General features: G+C 38.4%; 1 protein-coding gene across 1 annotated transcript in view; it reads right to left on the reverse strand.

Moving 5' to 3' along the window:
* The window catches only part of RBKS (ribokinase), a gene marked incomplete at both ends in the record, with an annotated part of 69,334 nt that overhangs the window by 16,970 nt on the left and 31,171 nt on the right, over positions 1–21,193 (reverse strand). The window contains 3 exons of the mRNA XM_080615843.1: positions 3,384–3,572; positions 13,154–13,245; positions 17,937–18,101. Coding sequence (XP_080471969.1) covers positions 3,384–3,572; positions 13,154–13,245; positions 17,937–18,101 — 446 coding nt within the window. The remainder of the gene's footprint in view (positions 1–3,383; positions 3,573–13,153; positions 13,246–17,936; positions 18,102–21,193) is intronic.

Genomic DNA, 21,193 nt, shown 5'->3' on the forward strand with positions numbered 1-21,193 from the left:
TACGCTTTTCTTATATTATCTACACATTAATACCTTTCTATATGTCAAATGTCTCTTACGTAGGTCATCTGCTTTCAATACAGATTAATATGGTTAGTGAGCTTCATCAGGTATTTCTTTCATATAGTAAATCTGAGGATGTTTTTTCCATAATTCACTTATTTTTGTTTTTATTCAAAATTTGCATATAGTAAATAGCAGAAACTAGTAAAACGAAGGGAAAGTTTATTTTCTTAACAAAAGCTTGTTGCACTATTCAGCTATAACAGGAGAAACAGATGTTTCAGCTTTACAATACCATGTCTTGCAAAACTTCCTTCTGAACGCCTATTCGTGCTCGACATGTTTTGGACTGTGTATGGAGAGCTCTGCTAACAGTCATGGGAAGCATTGCATACATTAGCAAAGCCCACATTAAGATAATTAGCACTAAAAAAAAAAAATCAACAAGCCTCTTTTTTTCCCCCTTTATAGTATTGATTTAGTGTGGGTGAAAAATGCCAGATTTTCAATCTTGAAGATTCATGTTCCACCACAGAGCGGGAGATGGAGCCAGCTTTTCCCAGTGTTCTGCCAATAAACTCTGAGATTAACCATCTCAAGAGCTACGAGGAAGAGCCAGGCTCTACGGTCTAACAACCCTTAGTCTCTCTGATGAGCCTATGAGCACAGAGAATGGGGAGCACACAGTGTGGGACTAAGGGAACTCAAATTCTTAATCTTTGTGGCTGTACTTATGCAAGTATTTTCTTGTAAAAGATGTCCAGAATTGCTGTGGCCGGCAGAAAGGGCCAGGAGGCAGTGCTGAATTTGCACTGCTGCAGAGAAGGCTCCAGGCAGTGGTAGCAGCTATGGGAAAAAATTCTGCAGTGAAGGAAGCCTTTGAAGCTCATTTTGTATCTCAAGCATGTATCTTCTAAGTGACACGCTCTGTTTTAATACAGACCATTTTCCTAAGGGGTCTACAGTCTTTTGCAAGTCCTGTGATGGGTTATACACACATTTAACTCTGTCTGGCGGTAACTTCACCTTCTGTGGATCCAAATAACGTCAATATGGATACAGGCACATAACCAGATGTGACTGGATTATGGCAGCTTAAAAAATGACTCCCTGGTTCCTCGAGCTGCTGAAGCGAGGGCAGTTTAAGGTAGCAAGTTTTGTTTAGTATTAAATTTACATGCAAAGAGCTTGGACATGAGCAGCTCTGAATACTCTGTGGGTAGGCGGCTACTTGCTAAGCCACCTAACAGCTTGAGTTTATTCTCCTGGGGAAGGATCCACTGCAGACATGCCTCTGAAGACAGTAACGTGCCCTACTAGGATGTTTAGTATTTACCTTAGTAACAGAGTTATCCAGGTTAGTTGAGGGTGTTTGGAAGGGTTGCTTTAAAACCACTTGCTTTCAGGCAAAGTGATAATCAGTCTAAGCACTGTAAGACTTTTCTAATGGAAGGCCAACACATCTTTTTTCATTCAGTCTACAAGAGTAAACCGAGCGCAGCTGTTTTACTGAAAACAACCCACTGGTATTTAAGCAGATTAACAAAATTAACTGTGAAAATCCTCTGCTATGTGAAAGCCAATAACCTGTTGGCCACAAGGAGGCAGGGCAAGGATTCAGTAAACTCAAAGAAATTGCTTCATTTAAAAAAAAAAAAAGAAGAAGAAGAAAAAAAAAATAAAAAGAGAAAAGAGGAGCATTGAATTAGTTCAGTCATGAATCTCTGAACTGTTAGGCAAGATAAAAAGCACTTTTCAGCCCCAGTGTGTGGTTTCAGTATTGCCGTTTTATTCCAAGAGCAGCAAATGTCTTAAGATATCAAACAATAGCTGATCTGGCAGCAATTGTCTGCTTCTTTTGAAGAAGCAGATCACACATGTTTCTTCTTCATCACTTCTGTGTGATGTAAAGAAAAACTCTAACACTAAGCTTTGATAGCAATAGTGGTTTTACCAACTCACAGCAAGCCACACTGCCAGGTTCACAAGGTGTTGCTCCCAAGCTGATAAACCCTGCTTCTGGGCAGCTTTGGGAGCTCTGCCTTTTGCTCCCTTGGCACTTTTAATTCAGTGCTAAAAGCAGGCAAAGGCAATTTGGTGTCTCTAGTCCCCTACCAAGAACCTTATGCACGGTACAGTACAGCAATACTTCCTTAAACCAGAACTTAAGGACATTCCAAATTCAGCACTAACTCAAGGTCAAACTTCGAAATGACAAAGGGGCAAAAGAGGGAAATAAAGCCAAAGTATCTCTGTTTCAGAGTTAAATTGAAAAGGATTAAATTTAACAGCGAAACAGCCTTCCACAACATCAGCACGTCACAGTCCGAATCTATGAGTGACCTTCTGTCTTAGATGAAGTGCCTGTACTCCTAGCTTTGCCACTGCATGCTACTGAGCTAGGTAATTTCAGTCCTCTATGCCTCTGTTTCCTGGTCTCTTAAGCAGTTGCTTTCCTTCTTTGTGAAGCAGTATGAGGTCTATGGATAAAAAACATGCTACAAGAACTAGTTATTATTAATGCAATTCAGATATGGAATGCACCAGATGGCAAAATCTCCAGGATTTTAATGAACTATTGTAACAGAACATATGTAATATGACGTTATTATAACAGGCATTTAAATGTATAGTTAGTACATACAACGTGACCTGCTCTGCTCTCAGTAACTCCACTGGAATTATTTTGGATTTATGTCAGATAATACTAGGAACACAAAATAGCCCCATATGTGCAATGTGGTAAGGTTTTCATAGCAATGCTATCTTAACTATTGCCTGTCCTGTTTTCATTTTTTGCTGGGGGTATTTCATTTAAACTAAAATGCCTCTGACCAAGTACCCCTACCTATCATCAGAAAATAGTTGTCATGAAACAGCAAGAACTTTGAGGGTTTTCCACTAAATTCTCTAAAAATTATCTCTTTGAGCACCTTATGCTAGGACTTGGTAAGCAATTCACACTTGTGTCATAAGAGCCAAACATTCAGTTTCAGATTGTGAGGACAGTAACTCCTTTCTCCCACAGCATTTGAGTTCTGACCATGATGAGTTACATGACTGGGCAAAGGCAAAAAAGCAGGACTGCCGCTCAAGCCACAGGCATCACACATTACAGTCAGAGGCAGGTACTGACTTCAGTAAAGGAGGAACATGATGATACTATCAGTATGTATAATAATTCTAGCTCATCTACAATACAGACTATAAAACTCAAGTGAACTGACATTTAATATATGAGAGGCTGGAAGCAAGATATCAATTTCACATCATAAATTAGCCTTTGTGCTAGTGCCCAAAGATTTGGCTGATTACTCATTGCTTTCCCTTAGTGCTTAAGCAGACTTTTCCAAAGCAAGACAGTTAAACCACAAACGTACCGTAGTGTCCATAGCCCTGACCTTCCCAGCAGGAACGTGCTTTGGAATGGGTTCTTCTACTGATATCATCATGCAGCCTTCTGCTCCAAGAGTAACAATTACGAGCTTACACCCTCTTTCTAACAGCATGCGTCCCACCTTTCCAGCATCTTCAAGGTTGCCAACTGGGATGCCCGTTAAAATTTCTGCCTGGAAAATAACCCACACAAATGAAAATCACAATCTGACAGAATTCATTTTTGGACAACAGTTGCATTTGAAAACATTAATATAATTTTTAAATGTGTATTACAAGATGATCATGAAACCACTTCCTACACTGATATTCAGCTACGTCTTGCTCCTCATCTGAAATCACTGGGTACTTCAGGCACAGCACACTAAGAGAGTAGCCGAGGCAGAGACGCAGGAGGCATGGTTTCTGTTCCAGTTTCTATGACTTACCTGGCATGCAGCTCTTAATAAAATCACATTTCTCCCACATGCCTCAGTTTCTTCATCTGTGAAATGAACACAAGGGCACAGCCTTGGCAAAAGCATTTTGTGCTCTAATGTGCAAAATGCTACGTGGCAACTTGGTCACTATTGCTGGGGGATATTTAGCACCAAGTGAGAAACTTTCAAAATTCTCTTTTAAATTCTCAGTGTTCAGGGAAAATCTCTTCAAGAGGAAAAAAATAATTCTCAACTTTGACCACCCTGTTCACTTTAATATGTATTTTTAGATAAAAATACCTAAAAGTTATCTGGAGCCTGCTGTGGGCAAAGGCCCATTAGGAGATTATTATATATTTGTGTAATGACCATGTCCATAGGCCTCTGTCAAAACTAAGACTCTTCTGTGTTGGCTCTGTACAAACACAGATAAACTCTTTTTCTAACAGATGGTGACCTTAAGTCAGCTTCTCCCAGCTGGCTCTTAAAATTAATCTCTTCTAGTTCCACCCAACAAAGAGCAAATTTTCCCAAAACTTTGCAATGAAGACTCCAGAATCAAGCATCCTTTTCACCACTTCATACATCTTTTTGAAGGCATAGTATTGTCAACTGTCATGTACTTTTGGCAGGGAAGAGAAGAAGAATGAAACAGCAAGGAAGGGAAGAGAAAATACAGTGGCATAATACAGTATGCCTTCAATTGTAAATAAAGAGACGTTCTATTTTGCTGTCTTTACCACATCTTGTCCTGCTTGACTGAGGAGAGGCAAGTCCTACTTTATCTTGCACTACAAGGTTGCTGCTGAGTCTGAAAAATGCAGTCAGAAGTATTTTTAGTTAACTGCCTAGTAACTGGGCATAGGTTCCACTCTCTTAGGGTTACTTTCAGTGGTAAACTTACTTTGGAAGCTATTCACCCACTCCTCTTCCTGACCTCTGCTACATTGGCTTCTTGGGAAGCCGAGCTGGCTTCTTGGGAAACAGCTGCTGACATATTTTGAAGTACCTTCCTCTGCATTACTGAAACCTGAATTTGGCACACCTACTTCTTGATATAACGGCCTATAAACTATAGTGATTAAACAACTGCTCCATGGAGTACAGGCCATGCCTGTAGTAAAGAGAGGGAGGGCAGACAGCTGTGGACAGGAACTACTACAGCCATCCCCAAGTAAATCGCCCCCAGCTGTGAGTCAGCGCCTGCTGCTTGCCACTGTCATTTCCTGTGTTTCAGCCTGACCCAGGAGAGAGAAGCCACCCTTAGGCTCTGAAGGGCCAGATTATGCCAACACACTCCCTAGAGTTTATAGTATCATTTGCAGAGTACTTACTGGTTTTAATTTTCAAACTTACAGGACCAAGTTCTCAGTCCCTACTCTAGACAAATGCATAAATGATTTCAAGCATTGTTGAGCTGATCGCTGTAAGGCAGAATCTGGTGTGGCACAGACCTTGGTGGGTAAATTCGTGCAGTGCAGGGGCAAGGTGTGGTTAATGTGCACATGCAACTGAAAACTACATTTTTAACCTCACTGATCCCAGACAAGGATATAGTAAGCTTTAAATTCGAAGACAGCATGTAGACCCATCAAATTTTCTTTAGCATGTCACCATGCTGCTCAAACTTCTCTTCCAGTGCAAACTATTGAAGCAAATGGAACTTATTTCAGTTTTAAAAGCTTGTAAAAGCATTTTCAAAGAAGAAACTTTGCTTCAAATAGTATCTCACAAAAGCTTTTGAATGTATCTTCTTGCAAGGTTTGCAAGGAGTCAATACTCCAATAACAGCTTTGAAGAAACCAAGGACAGAAAATAAATAGTATTATAAGATACATACACTCTAGTCTAATATTCAAGTGTCTAAAGAGTCTGTGCCTTTTCATGATTTTTAAGCTCTCTGGAGCTTAGACTATGCATTCCTGTACCCAGAACACCTAGCACATCATGTTACAGGAATAAAAATGGCTTAACACAAATCCTCGACCAAAACTGGCTAACTGAATTTCCAATGTACTTTACGAGGGGCAATAATTCCAAACATTTTACCTCATGTTGCAAAGTCTCCAGGACAAAAATGGATTTGGTTTTGGTAGAGAAACAGTACATCTAATTTGGGTTTATTTACTTTGTATTTACACTTTCCATGAGCAAGGTAAATGAAGTATTTAAATGTAATATTCTTCATTATGAAGCACACATGTTGTATGCCCTCTTTGTGCTTGCTGAGCCCCAAGTCAACAGGACTTTTTTGCTTAGGTAGTAAAAGAACTGTTCTGGGACTGATATGTGCAAGGTTTTGCAGAAATCTCCCTTTTCATCTTTACACTGCTTGTATAAACAAACAAAATTATTTTGAACAGAGTCTGTATAAAAGTAGATCTTCAACTGCTTGAAACCCCTATCATCTAACTCATCTACAGCAGGATGGTAACACTAAAAAACACTGGAACAAGCTGGAAGAGCCATAAAAGCAGCAGAAGCCAGACAGATTCTGTGCCAACAATCAGAGATTGCGGTAAATGTCAACTGATGTTAAATACTGTGGTGAGTTTCTAAGTTCCTCCCTTCAGTAGAATCTTATTTAAAAAACAAACTGTGGTACAATTGAAGGAAATAACTAATGGTTATGTAAAGAAAAAATTGAATAACAATACTAAAAGCCCAATGTGGACATTTGCCATAGCACTGTACAAAAGAGCAGCAAATTGAGAATTTTATTTTTCTGCAGCTAGTCCCATAGAAGTCCTCAGTTCAATGGACCTATTAAAGGAAGAGGACATTCCACAAAACTGCTGTCAGAATAAACCTACGGTGGGTACTATATAAATGATCTACACAGAATTCTCTTAATTTTGTTTACGAAAGTGGAAGAGAAATTTAACTGAAGCTTTTCATTTAACTGATATGAGGGTTCTTGGCCATAATCCTCACTAATCTTAATTAGCTCTCATGCCTCTTTAGACTGTCGTCTAGTCACAGTAAGTTAACACAAACCAGCACTGCTACAGTAAATAATGGTCCTACTTTTTCCCTTATACTCCGGCCCACATGGTCCATTCTCTTGTGCCAGCACAGCCATTTGTGTGGCCAGGAAACGAATTGCAAGGCAGATTTGTGTTAAAACTAATGCCACCCCAATCCCATACTACCACCAAAAGCCAATCTAAAACAATTAATCCTTTCAACAGCAGTACTAGTTTACCCTGGCTATAAGTGAGAATGAAGCTGTGATATGAACCTTTGCCGAGTGTTCCTAGCTGTTTTGTGTTTGAGGCAGCCTATGGCTTATACAGCCACTTTCAGGAAGATGTCCTGGATCCTCTGCTTGGCATTTGCAAGACCAGATCTGCGCCATGGTATCTATTTTGAGGATCTCTGGCACAAGTGAGACACTGACATGCTACAGCATGCTACAGCATACTACAGTGGAAGGCCATCAAGATACTAAGAGGGCCAAAGATCAGGACATACAAGAAGAGGCTGAGAGAAGTGGGCTTGTTCAGCCTTAAGAACACAAGGCTAAGAGATCTAATTGCTGTCTACAGCAACTTAATGGGTGGATATCGAGAAAATGAAGCCAGAGTCTTCTTGAAGGGATGGGAGTAGAGACAACAGGCACAAGCTGGAACATGGGAAATTCCAGTATTAGGACAAGCTTTCTCACCACAAGGGTGATGAAGCATTGGAACAGGTGCCCAGAGGTCATGCAATCTCCATCCTTGGATATTCAGAACTTGACTGGACCTGAGCAATCTGACCTAAATTGGCATGCTTCACCAGGGTGTTGGACAACAGCCCTCCAGAGGTCTGTTCCCAGCTTCCATGATCCTCAGCAAATAAAAACTGGTGAAATAACAAGAAGTGTTAATTCTTTGGGGAGCAGTCTATCACTTGGACTGCTCTCTGTGCACCTCGCACAATAACAACTTTGCAAACGCTGCCAGGTACTGCTGGAACAGAAATAATAATAATACAGAAACGATGCCAGTTTTAAGGCTAACCCATCTAAAACTACATATGATAACTTAAAATATTTTTGATTTAAAATATTTAAACACAGTAAGACAGTTGGCTACAAACTTGGCTTGTACCTTAGAAGATTTCTTTAAGAGTGACAGCACAAGAACTCAATCTCATTAATTCTAACACATGTGAACAGTCCCAAAGAAGCAGTGAGATAGATCTGGTGCAAAAGCAACTGCAAGATCAGGCCACCAGCCAAGCTAGTTCCAGTTGTTTCAAATTATAAAATTTTTACATACATACAGGCAGAAATACTTATCGTGCTAGAATAATTAAAAACTGATTGAAATGAATTGGCTTGAAGTTTTCCCCTCCCCTCCCCAAAGTAACATCTTTCATTTTAGACTAAATATGGGAAATTTCATAGTTTCCACCAACTGATAAAATGAGGCTTAGAACAAAGTTGGAATTAAAATATACTGTGAATTGCTGGCAACTTCTACTTTATGGTGTAATAGTAGCTTCCATTACTTGAAACAGAAAAAGCAAATTCAAGAGGCATTCTGAAATATTTTAATTCTAAAGGACTGATTTTTGTTTTGACTACTAGACATGTCAATTGTTTTTCTTAAGGAAGACTATCAATAGAATTATTGTCGCTATATTAATAAGCAGTAACTTAAATGTCCTAATCCATGACTGTAAAACAGTTTTATGAACTTGATAGCCCCCTAGTCTTGTAAAGGACAATACTGTCTCTTGATTTTGGACATACTACCACGAATTTCCATTCTTAATATTTCTTCAAAAAATGATCTAGCCTGTAGTAATAAACAACAACACTTGAAACAATAGGATGGTATCTATTTTTACATGCTATTTTTTATACACCTTGCAGCTTTCTTTAACAAAATTAGCCATTCGCTTATGTTTAGTTGTACTGCTTTCTACCACTGATGCCCCAAAGTGGTCTGTTAGCATTTAATCAAATCTTTGCTAGCTCTTTCTTATTTAGATCAGAAGTCTGATACCCATTCTACAATAGGGAGAAAGCAGTTCCCAGTTTTGCATGAAAAATAGCTTGACAAACTAAATCATTTGCTGTAACCATTTAGAAGTTTTCCTTCTCCTGAAGTGCTCCTCAGTATTCTTTGAACAGAAGGGCAGCTGTTCTTCAAAATGTTTAGGACCAAGCTGAAATCGCTGATGTGCAATATATTTTGGTTCCTAACCTGCAGGGCTATGTAATTGCACGCACACACTAAGTAAGAAAAGCACCACATGAACTGTATTGACATTGTGGTTGTGCCTAGAGCCATACTGCAGCAAGGCAGCACACAAATACGTGGGGAAAAAATGGTAAGCATTCCAAAGGGCTCATCTTGTATAGGGTTGTCTGTTTCTCAACATTTGTGGATGACTGAAAAGAACAATCATTAGTTTTTACTAAAGTGACATTGGATACATTTATTTTTCATTAGAAGAATTAAGGGAATTGAGAACTAGCACATTCCTGCACAAACCTCAGGGATTAGGCTGTGCTACATCTGGGAATTAACAAACTAGTCTCAACAAGTTTGATCTTCCTGGGAAAAGATAAAACTGAACTACAGGCTAAGCAAAGAAAGAACTGATAACCTTGCAAGATTTGCTCTGAGTTTTTTTGCTCATGACCACATAAAAAGAAAGTAATGTCAGACATAGAAAAAAAACTATTATTGCAACAAGCAAGAGTGAAAAGAACAGCTTGTGAAGAGCCTTCTGGACAAACTAATGGTAGATAATGCACTGATAGTATAATTTTGTTTGCTTCTCTCTAGCACATAAATCCATAAGAACAAGCTGTGCTGTTATACCAGATACCGCATGTGATTTCATTAACTCCTAAAGCATTTAATGAAGGATGGACTATAAAGTGCAATGCTCTATTTGATGCCTGCATGTCTGGGACCCGACATCCCGTGGCTGGCTGAGACTATAGCTGACATTTTTAAACTTTTATTTTGTGACAAAGGCATTGCAGATCAAACTTCCTGACCTTCATGGCAGTAAATAACAGGAACTTCTCACGCAGTAACAGTTCAGCTAATCACAAGGACTACCCCATTTTTCTCATTTTTAACAATGCAAACACTCCACATAGTGTATGAGGTGTCTAGCTAAATGGCTAATGTTCTGTTCTCCAGCTAACATAATCTCCTCTTACAAACACATGCACATAACATCCACAAACCACAGGATTTTATCATTTAAAGGGATTTTTTTGTGAACAAGAAAGATAAGGACATTTTGGTAAAACTGTGTGATAAATACTTGTAAATTTAAGTGATCAAATCAAAACTTGCAATAAAAAAATACAAGAAAAAAATCAGTGTAAATTTAATCTATATATCTGTTTATATATATATCTGTGTTGAAAAGAATATCTGTGTTTTAGAAGCAGCTGAACTGGAATGCTCATCTTTAAATCCAAGATGATTTATTAACTATTTAAAAGATCTAGTAACAATAAAGCAGAAGTACATTATTTTTATTCTGGTAGTACCTAAAAATCCCCCCCAAAAATAAAAGTTCCAAAAAGCGGGTAAGGCTGGAGCATAAATAGAACTTCAGCTAGAAGGAAGTTATTTGAAACTTAGAAATACCAATTAGGAGAGGCAATGGAGCTGGAACAGCACATCTCAGGAAGACATTTTTAAGCAGCATGTTCAATAAACTTGACCATAGAGACTAATGATGAAAAAAAATCCATAAGATAAGAATGGCCATAATGGCTCAGAGCAAAGAGCAAAGTCCCATATTACCCCATTGCTCCTTTCTGACTGTGACTGCTAATAGGTACTGAGGGAAATGAAAAAAATATGTATAAAAAGATCTTTTCCCAGTATATGTTCTGCATCACCAAAGTCCTGGGTTCTTCCTGATGTCAGAAGATAAAGGAAATGTATATGTAGTTCATTGAATGGAAAAAGTCTTAACCATTAGAATTATCTTTAAGATCGGTAGAATTAACATTGCTTTTAAGTGCCACACAGAGATGCGACTGGTGACCTTTATTTGAGTATGTAAACATTTATCTTTATATCAAACTTCTCAAGTGAATATATTACAGGGATCTGAAATTAAAGAAAGTCATGAAAGAAAACAGAAAACAGATGGCATATGAATATATAACAATTACTAAAGCCCCAACTTTCAAACTTGTGACATAAGAAAAACAAATGCTTCATTCTTCCTCTTTTCTAGCAAAAAGAAAGGAACAATGGCAATAGTTCATCCCTGAAAATCAATTCAATAACAAATCAGATGCACAGAGAGGATGAAATCAAACATAATTGATTATTACAGTTGTGCTAATGTAATTGATTTCATTGCAAAGTATGAAAATGTTACTGTTAAAAGCAAAGGTATTTATATGCCATTCTTGGTCTCAGAATATGCTGTAGGAGTCCCACATTGGATCAGTGCTCCCATATGGCTGGCAGGAACTTCCAGGTCTACCATTTCCATACATTCAGAACATAGAAGCCTCCTCAACAGTAGAGAGTGTATTTCTGTGCCTGACTGTGCCTACAGTGATCCCAGCTATCTTCAAATGTTAATTACTTTTTAAAAGAAAATAGCAGAAAAGAATGCAAACTCTACCACCAGCTCTGCAGGAAAAGCAGAGGAGTGAGCAGGGATCTATTATAATTATACACCTGTATTTCTTGTTCTCCAAATAGAAGTAATTTTCTTTTCTCCATGTGGTCGTAATAATAATACACTCTGGCTCCAGCCAGCTGAACTTCTCAAAGAATGTCTCTTTCAAGACTGTCCTCTAGCAATAAAGTATAACAAAGGGAAAACTTTAATGTGTGTTGCAAAGAGCAATGAGACAAAAGTCAGGAATAGGCAACTAATGGAAAACAAAGTTTTGCTTCTAACATATGGGGGATAAGTTTCTGCGGGGGGAAAAAAAGAAGTAACTAGTGACATTATGAGAAAAGCAAACAACGAATGACATTTACTAAACTGGTGGGAGAGCATGGGTGTTCTGAGCCCAAAATGTTAGCTAATCCAGGGGCATAGTCCAGGCACAAGTGTTTCCTGAAAGCACAAAGAAAACACCATATGGGTGTCCTGCAAGTCCTTTGAACAAGAATAAATACTTTTGCCTTAGCATTCTCTTCATTACATCTAAGTGAGTCCTGATAGATGTTGGCCTGAGCCACAAATGTTATCATTGCCAGTTACACTGGAACTTTGCCTTTCAGAGACTTGAGAAACTGTGGCATCCATCTCCCACATTGCTATTTTGCTAATTCCTGAATGCTCTGGGGTATCTGAACTGGACAGGCACATACTGAAACATCCCAGAACAAAATTCAGATGCCTGTTTGGGTTACTTAGACTGACGCTTAAATGCTAGACTTGTGAACTGAGAACTTCTGATACAGTTTGTGACAGGTTTTAAAAAAACTTTCAGAAGAGGGTAATTGAGTCTTGAAGAACTTACTCTGATAGACATTGTCATCAGGCAAAAATCCTGTAAATAAGGAGGGCCAAGCTTTTCTCTTAGCTCTTGCCCCTTATCTCCACAATGAACAAGGTAACATGCTCATTGCAGAAATCATGTTTGCTGGAGATATCTTTAACTATGATCAAGGCATGGCTTCTATCCACTAGGTTACTTCTCCCACATTCCTGTTTATATAAAGAAAGGGTGAGGGGAAGGAACACAGCATGCATAATGTTAATAAATAGGAAATTTAAACAAAGGCCTTATGAGATGAGCTTAATTTGTCTTGTGTGACAAAAATAATTTCATTTGGGAGAAATAACACACTTGAATTAGAAAACAGGGAGAAAGGAGGGGAAAAAATGTTAAGGAAGAATGAAAACACAGTTGAAGGGCCAGAGAAACAGATTCACTGAAAACAGATCTGACAGGAAAAGGCATATGAAGCTACTATTTGCCATCAAGTGCAGCATGCGTGCATCACCTCCTGGCAAGTGAGTTTAAAACTGTCAGAACACTATGGCTAGCCCATTCCTGCTAATCATATCAAGGGACCGCAGACAAGGACAAGGATCTATCTAAATATTTACCGCTTGGTGAAAACATTTTAAAAGTGTCCTTTTATGGATTTGTTTTAAGGACACAACCTTCCCACTGCAAATGATTTAATTTTGAGTGCAATCTAAAGGTATTCTAGAATACTCCTCTCTGCTTGTTAAGCCAGGCGGCAAACTTGTTACCTCCTAAGTACTATGGGAGAGGAGCATGCTTCAGTTTTCCTGCTCACTATGCTGCATTTCTGAGAAGAGAATCTCTCTGAAATTTCACTGCTCAAGGCTCCTTCTTTAACATGACATATGACCATTACCTCAGTTTCATTGCAGCAGAAGATATCGGAATGGGTATAAAATTGTGGATCTAGGTCAGCAAGGGCTGGAGCTGGATTAAATAAAGTCTTTACTGGAAAAAAAAAGAAGAAAGAAGTCTAAATCTCTGGTGGTTTAGATTCATAAACCATCACCTGAAACACCACTGAGTTTAATTCACAGCCCCCAATGCTTATTATTAACATACAAATGACTCTCGGTTCCTGTAACCTCATTTTATAGAACTGCCAGAAGTTTTGTTTACTTTATTAAAGCTCCTTCTGATTTATGTGCAGGCACCTGTCATGAAGGGAACATGACAGAAGAGTAACAGAAAAAATAACCAAGAAATGACTAACTAAAAAAGGGGGAAAAGCATTAGCCAGCAATGCAATTTGTTTAACTGATGATGCTTCTTCCAGGATTTTAGTAAGTGTAGTTCTAGAGTTTTTTCAGTGTTGTTATCTGCGTTCTGTACATGAAGCAACAGGGGTATGGAGTAATGAAAGGCATGTCCTGACAAGGCGTTAAACGTGCTTCTGAATGTGTTACCTAACTTGTTCAAACTGCCACATTATAAAACTGTAGTGTAGACAAGGCATTGTATGTTTTTAATATGCTATCTGGCAGAGCTAGACCTAAACTTAACACGTGGTAGAATATGTTAGTTAACCTAACTTTAAACTGTAGCCTAAGGCCCTGTGTAACAGCAGAAAAGGTTTGTCATGAGGACAGTGACTTACTGCTAGCACAGGAAATTTTCAGACTTGGTTTCTCACTTTGCCAATTTCATGATTAATACTTCTGTGTCTTAGCCACAAGGCCATCATTTTTATATAAGGCACACTCTCTTACAGTAGAAATATTCCTTATAGTAAGTAATCACATCTTCCAAATTGGATGCCTGTGTTTTCAGACTAAGTTTTAGACCCTATGCTATAGCACATAATATTCAGATTATTTGGAATCCCAGTTAATGCCCTAGAAGAGAAAGATGCATAGAGACTTGTGAAACCTGAGTACCGATGACTTCAGAAGATGACCTTTTTGATTAACACTCTGAGAGTTTTAGCCTTTGACTGTACAACTTTATTGTGTTTCTCTACTTTCCTTGGTAAAATGAGTATTAAAGTGACAAAGACATTTACTCAAAAGTCAGAAAATGCAAGGATTCGGATTTCCAATGAAATTTTAATTTGGCTCCCTTATATTATTACAATACAGTACGTATTATAATAAACTCTTTAATTATATGATCACATACCACTGAAAAACAGCATGTGATCACATAATTAAAGACTGCAAATTAATACATATGCAGAAAGGATACAAATTAAGGTTTCACATGCAACCTTAACTCTTGCATTTCCTATTTTCTGAATTGCAACCCTAACAGTTTTTTAAGACACAAATATTTAAAGTATACTTTCCTAGGTAAAACAAACAAATAGCACACATTGGAAAACATACTCTGTCATGTGGTACCATACCAAGGTATACATGTGTCAGGAGCAGCACTCGAAGTGTTCCAACTTGGGTTTTAAGTAATACAGATGCATCACGAATAGTGTGTAATACATTACTATTAGTTTGCTCCCATATTTAATATCTGCTGAGCCACAGGGAGATAGAGGAACCATAAAATTCTCTTTCAGGCTGTGAAGAAGTGCGTGGTTTGTGAACAGGGAAATCTGTTCTGTCCCTCTGAGGAACACCAAGTTATTTTTTGCCCAGTTCTTTCTCATCCTTTGCCAAGAATCCATACTCCTCACCTAGCTTCCATTCTTTATGCCTCCTTACATAAGCACAATGCAATAGTAACCCTTTTCACTCAAGTTGTATCACATAATACCTCTTTATGCCCCTTCTCCTATGTTTTCTTTTTTCCTCTTCCGGTACCCACAGCCTACTCCCTACCTCCATATTCCAATTTCTATTCAAATTCAACAAATCCTATTACCTATTCCAATTTTGTTCCCCTTTCAGTTTCTCTCTTCCTTCATCCTCTGCCACCCCTAAAATCAAGCAAATCCCTCCTACACTTCTCTTTGAAATCTACTCTCTGTCCCCAGCATTCCTGTCCAGCTTTCTCTCTTCTGTATTCAAATCAAGGAAGCTCCTGCCCTGCACTTCCTGGGCCTGCTAGAGATCTTCAGTAGTATAAAAGAAGTTATTTAAAACCAGATTCAGGAACTACACTGAAAGTCATGCTGCCCAAAGGGACAACTGCTTGCATGGACAGACTCTCATGGGAAGCTAGCTGTGAAGCTCTAACAAGTCTATGTGGAAAGTAGCTATTTCTCAAAGGCAAATGATACAGTAAAAAATCATGCAGATTTCCATGCTATTGTAAAGGCTTTTCTTTGAAAGAAAGCTCCTTTGCTATCAAAACTTATGTAAATTTTAAGGTAGGCAGTATTCATAATTTAAAAGGGGGTAGCCCCTTTAGCCGCTGTGATTTGCAGATATTACAAGGAGTTTAACTGCAGAAAAACAACTGATTTGAAAAATCACAGCCCGAGATTAAAAAGGTGAAGCACTTGAAAAATAGATCCTTTACTTGAAGGTGGCACAGAACCTTAATAACTGAGGTTGCTTCCAGCCCATTCTTCACTACAGTATTAATAGGCTGGACATTATCAGTCATCTTGTATGGAATCTTTCACTACAGAAGCCCCAAAACTGCTTTATAGACTCAGATATACACTAACATTTTGCCCATCAATGAAGTGGTTCCCCTCTTGGAAATATCAGCAGCTTCATAATACGCGGCCATTAAAGACCTAGAATTTTCCTGTCAGATTTCCACTACTATTTATACCCACTTCATATCATTATTCACAATTAACATTTTCCTTTCCTTTTCCTTTCCTTTTCCTTTTCCTTTCCTTCCCTTTCCTTTCCATCATCTCTATATCTTTAATAATCTGTGCCACAATGGGAGGATATCAGGGCATGAAATGTCCCTCTCTAGCTTACAGATCCAGGTGATGCTGAACAGAAGCCAAGGGTTCTTGCCTGTGTGTCCACATTCTTTCTCCATCATACTGTATTTTTTTCAGTGAGAATGCAGAAAAATAAGCAAAAAAAACCCCTTGAAACAGAGGTTTGAGGCATCTGGGTTTGCATCTGTTTTAAACAAAAATAGTCTAGTGCACTTCTTAAGATGCAGTACTGCATTATACATGAGGGTATTGCAGGCTAAAAGAAGGAAAATTGCAGGAACAATTTACAGTTGGCTAAGGATAGATTTTTACAGTGCTACAAACTCAGCTGTTTACTTCTATTTGACTGCACATGACATTTGAGCATGTGTAGCCTATTGCTCTAAAGCAGAAGCAACCAAAGCTTTCTGGATACGAGAGCTACACAGTGGTAGCAGACTGACAGCACAGAACTATAGCTGGCCTTCAGTTAACTACTATCTTTTCTCGATATATTGTGCTGTCTACAGTTGCTAAATGCTTGCATGTCAGTTCCATGTATCAGGTTTGGATTTTTTATTTTAATTGCCTTAAAAAAAGCCCTCTCTTCTGTCACAAACTGGCATTTTCCCATATGAGGGTGACAAAAGCGTGAAGCATCTTACCAGAGCTATGCATAGAGTTAGAAGTAGACAAAATAAGTCATGGATATTGACTCGTGACTCAACTACAGTCCATTAACCACTAGGTTAAGAATGCTTTTATCCATTTTCATAAAACAGAATGAAAAAATATAGTAAGCTTTGTTCCTCCCCTTATATTTTAAACATTTCAGGTGCTACTCAGTTTTCTGAAATTTTTATTCAGATTTGCATGAACCCAGCTTTGATATTTCAAACAGAAGTCAAAATAATTTTTCCCCATGCACAGTTCTGTTTATAGAGTTTATGACTATTACCACCTCAGTTTCAGAGCCACTCTCCTCCAGCCTCGTACCTAGTTCCATCTATGACCTGCATCTCTATCCCCTCCCAGTCTTATCTTCTCGATAGACATGAACAACATACTTTTAATCTCATACAGATGTCTCACTAGCATAATTATTTACTTAGTGTTCAAACACTGTGGTAATTGTGCTTGAGCAACTGAAAGCATTACAGGCACTTAAACAAAAAAGGCATCGTGTTGGTAGTGAAACCCCATCCTGTTCAAGCAAAATGAGAGTTTTCATCTACATATATACTACACTGAAGCAACACACACCTAAATAGCTCAGTAACAATTTACTAATGATTTCACAGACCATAACTGTCTATTCAATGGCAACATGTCAAGTCACACTCTAAGAATGTTGGTTAAGAAGAAAAAGCTTTAAAGATGTTTACTTCTATGCAAAAAACCACAGCCATACCTACTGCTACGCTGGGAGAACAAGGGCATAAATCTGTTTTTGAGGTCATTTCTTTCACTTCATTGTGTGTAGAACTTTACTGACTTGCATTCATTATCCTTGTTCTACTCTGGAATAATACCAGAGTCAGGTCAATGGCTCCTGACCTAACAAGATTATACTGCATTTCTTCACAGCATGAAAATCAGAGGAAAAGCAGCACCAAACATATACAGGTTGATTATAAGGGTACAAGTTGATTTGCCATGCAAGGTGAATACTGCGAAGTTTAAAAACTGAACTCAGTTTTCATTGGTGTAGCATGTATTTGTTGGCTATTGTTTCATTTCTAAATAAAACCAGTATGGCAGAAACCAGAATAGACCTCAAGATCTTTATTTAGAAAGCACGATAAAGAATATTTTTCATGCCACACAAATGAGGGAGACAGAATGGCTTATGTTAAATTACCTCCACTGGCACGTGCCATTTTCAGAACTTCAAGAGAAACAGCAGGGGTTATTTCTAGCTGGCAAACAACCACTTTGGCTTTACAGATGACATCAGAAGCCCTCTTCAGATCTTCAAAATTTAAAAGCAGGTTGGCTCCTGGGACTATGACAATAACATTCTGTCCTAAAGAGAAGATACTGTGTTTTTTACATTAACATTTGCAAAAAAGTATGCAAAACAATTCCCTGCTTTTCTACAATAAATTTCAGATGAGTGTTTCAATTTACTTTCCAAAAAATCTGCATTAAAAATGTATGCATTGCTGATATTTTCAAGTTTTTGATACTTTTAAGACTCAGCTGGACAGCATGCTGAGCCATCTTGTCTAGACTGTGTTTTTGCAAAGAAATGTTGGACCAGATGATCCTTGAGGTCCCTTCCAACCTGGTATTCTATGATTCTATGACATAACTGAAGATTTCAGAAGATAAAAAGATCATCAGACTAGTGAATGATACATCACACAACAAATGCAGTAAATATTCCATTGGGAAAATTCACATATGAACTTTCTCCAGACTTATTTTGGTGTTTTCTATGAAATCTAAAGATTCACTGTACTAGTCACAGTGGAGATGGGGGACATATCCTAAGGCTGATATTTCATAGAATCATAGAATGGTTTGGGTTGGAAGGGACATTAAAGATCACCTAGTTCCAACCCCCTGCCATGGGCAGGGACACCTTCCACTAGACCAGGTTGCTCAAAGCCCTGTCCAATCTGGCCTTGTTTTGTCTTCCCCTTTTAGTCAACAGTTTGTCAGTACTACTTTGTGTTTGAAAAATAGCCCCCAAGTTCTTTCTTATTCAATCCAGCTTCATTTCCCTCCTCAAGAAAATAGAATGAAGCTATTACTTCTTGTGCACATAGCTGCCCTATCGCATTTTACACACCTCGTCAGTACAGAGCACCAGGACAGCAGGGGACACAAGTGATGGGGCAATTTGCATTCTCCTAAAATATGCCAGTAGCACTTGGAAAAGCATCAATGTGATTATTAAGTTCATGTGCCAAAAATGCCATAAACAGTTTAAATTTTCCCATCAGCTGGGAACAGAAGTCTATTTCCCACAGCTATGAAAATGATGCACACTCTTTAGATTTCAGAGCAGCAGGCTTGCTCCACTTACCTGTGACACTTCAAGTCAGGGCCCCTATCATGAAAACCAGAATCAGCTAGTCACAAAAAAACAGAAAGGTAAAATGTCTGTGTGTAAGGCAAGCTTTATCAGGAATGAGTAAAGAAGGTGGGTGACACATTCTGCTGCCTTTAGAGCTGGCCAGCAAAACGGTCTAAGCAAAACTACAGGTGCGGAAGCACAGCAATATCTCAAAGCACGTGAAAGATCCTTTTAATTCTCGTAGTTTGTTTTACAGTTAGGTGAGGAAGGTCATTTACGTAGGTTCCAAATATTCTTTTGTTTTCCTTTAGACATGTAAGTTGCCTTCTTTTATTGCAGCTTCTTTCTTTCATTGTTTTTTTTAATCTCTGTTACAACACCCAGAGTCCTTCAGGCATAAGAGCCTTCAAATTAAAATTTATTGTTAATCACTCAGGTATTAAATTTAATAAGTCAGTTGTTCCTTGATTTACAGGCTCAGCCCGCCCCCGCTGAAGATTCCTTTAAGGACTGCCAATCATTAAAGGCTACCAATTCTGTAATGAACTGAATTACTCTGTAAATAAATATTTATGTTTTAAAATACATTATTTTTGTTGAATGCGACTTCAAAGTCCTTTGAATGAGAAATGTGCAAAGCTTGTCTCTGTAAATATGTTCTGAAAAGAAAGCAGGACAATGGAAAGAATAATATAGTGATCTCAGAGGGAGGGGCCCAAGCTTTCCAAAGCAATTCTGCTGTCAATGGTTTGGTACAGAACAGCTGCATATGAAAAGCAAAACCTCAGCATTTAAAGCCAACGCCCTGCTTTTCAACAGACAATGATGGGCATCTCGGATAAAAAAAAGAAAAAGAAGAAAGAAAAGCCTTCTGCAACAAGTAAATGCTACCAAAGATATCTGAGCCCTGTAAAGGGAACATTGAAAGGCAAGTTGCACCTTATTTTGAAAGCTTACAGGGTGCAGCAGTGCAAACAGTAAAAGGCAGGAAATCAGTGGACAAAACCACATTTCATTTCTGCCTGGACTCTGTGCTACCTAGAATCTCAGACTCTATCCACATGTCTTGCTGCATTATCTTGCTGAACTATTTAGCTGTACTGACATGTATATTATTATTAGACTATAGAGCTAATGGCCCAAGGCAATAAGGAAGGCTGTTTGCTTAAACCCATATGTGCAAATTCAAGGTAGACCATGCTGATCACAGTCAGAAGCTTTTCTTTGCAACTACAAAAGGTCAGAGACTTAAAGTCTGCTTTTAAACCTGCCAGGGAAATGCAGCACCTACTGCGGTACAACAGTCCGGATGGGCTTCACCCAAGCTGTAGGGAAGTAGCCACATTGTGTTCTTAGCTTCATATACCACACTAGCTGTGAACGACAGCACTCACCGCAAGCTTACACCAGTGTGCATGAAAGCAGAATTTGGACCCATGCACTCATAATTAATACCAGAATTTTGCATTACCAGCAACCATTTTGTTGAAAGCAGTTACTTCTTGCCAGGGAAATCAGATGGGAAATTGGCACCAGGGACAACCAAGTTAAAGACAGATGGCAAAGAGGGGTGGGATTCATCTTGTCCAACATTGACTAATTTTTAAAGTTTAAGAGAAAAATCCTACATTCTAGGAAAATCTAAGAAAACTGATTTCTAAAAAATAGTCTTCTAAGTTCCTTCAACAAGGAGCAGAGACAAGTATTTTCAGAGTTCTTATAATCTTACATATCTGAGATATCTGTTTGATGAGGAGATAAACTATTGTCCAGAAATGCCTATGTACTTCTGTTAACTCTAGGGGAAGCCTTAAGCCATACACCTCATTTTGAAACAGCTCAAGCAAGGTTAAATATTACACGCACTAAGAATAAGAAAAATATACTCACTGCATTGCCATTAATTCTCAAAGATCTTTACTTAGACTAAAAATTCACACTTTTAATGGGAGCATCTATATAATTTTAAGTTTTGCAGACATCAGCTGGAATATTAAGGGCCACATTCACAGTTGCTATAAGCTAGAACAGCTAAATAAAGCTGATAAGCTTGTGGAAGCTTACACCAGATGGGGATGGGGTCCAGTCAATAC

The sequence above is a fragment of the Psittacula echo genome (assembly GCF_963264785.1).
Source record: "Psittacula echo genome assembly, chromosome: 4".
NCBI lineage: Eukaryota > Metazoa > Chordata > Aves > Psittaciformes > Psittacidae > Psittacula > Psittacula echo.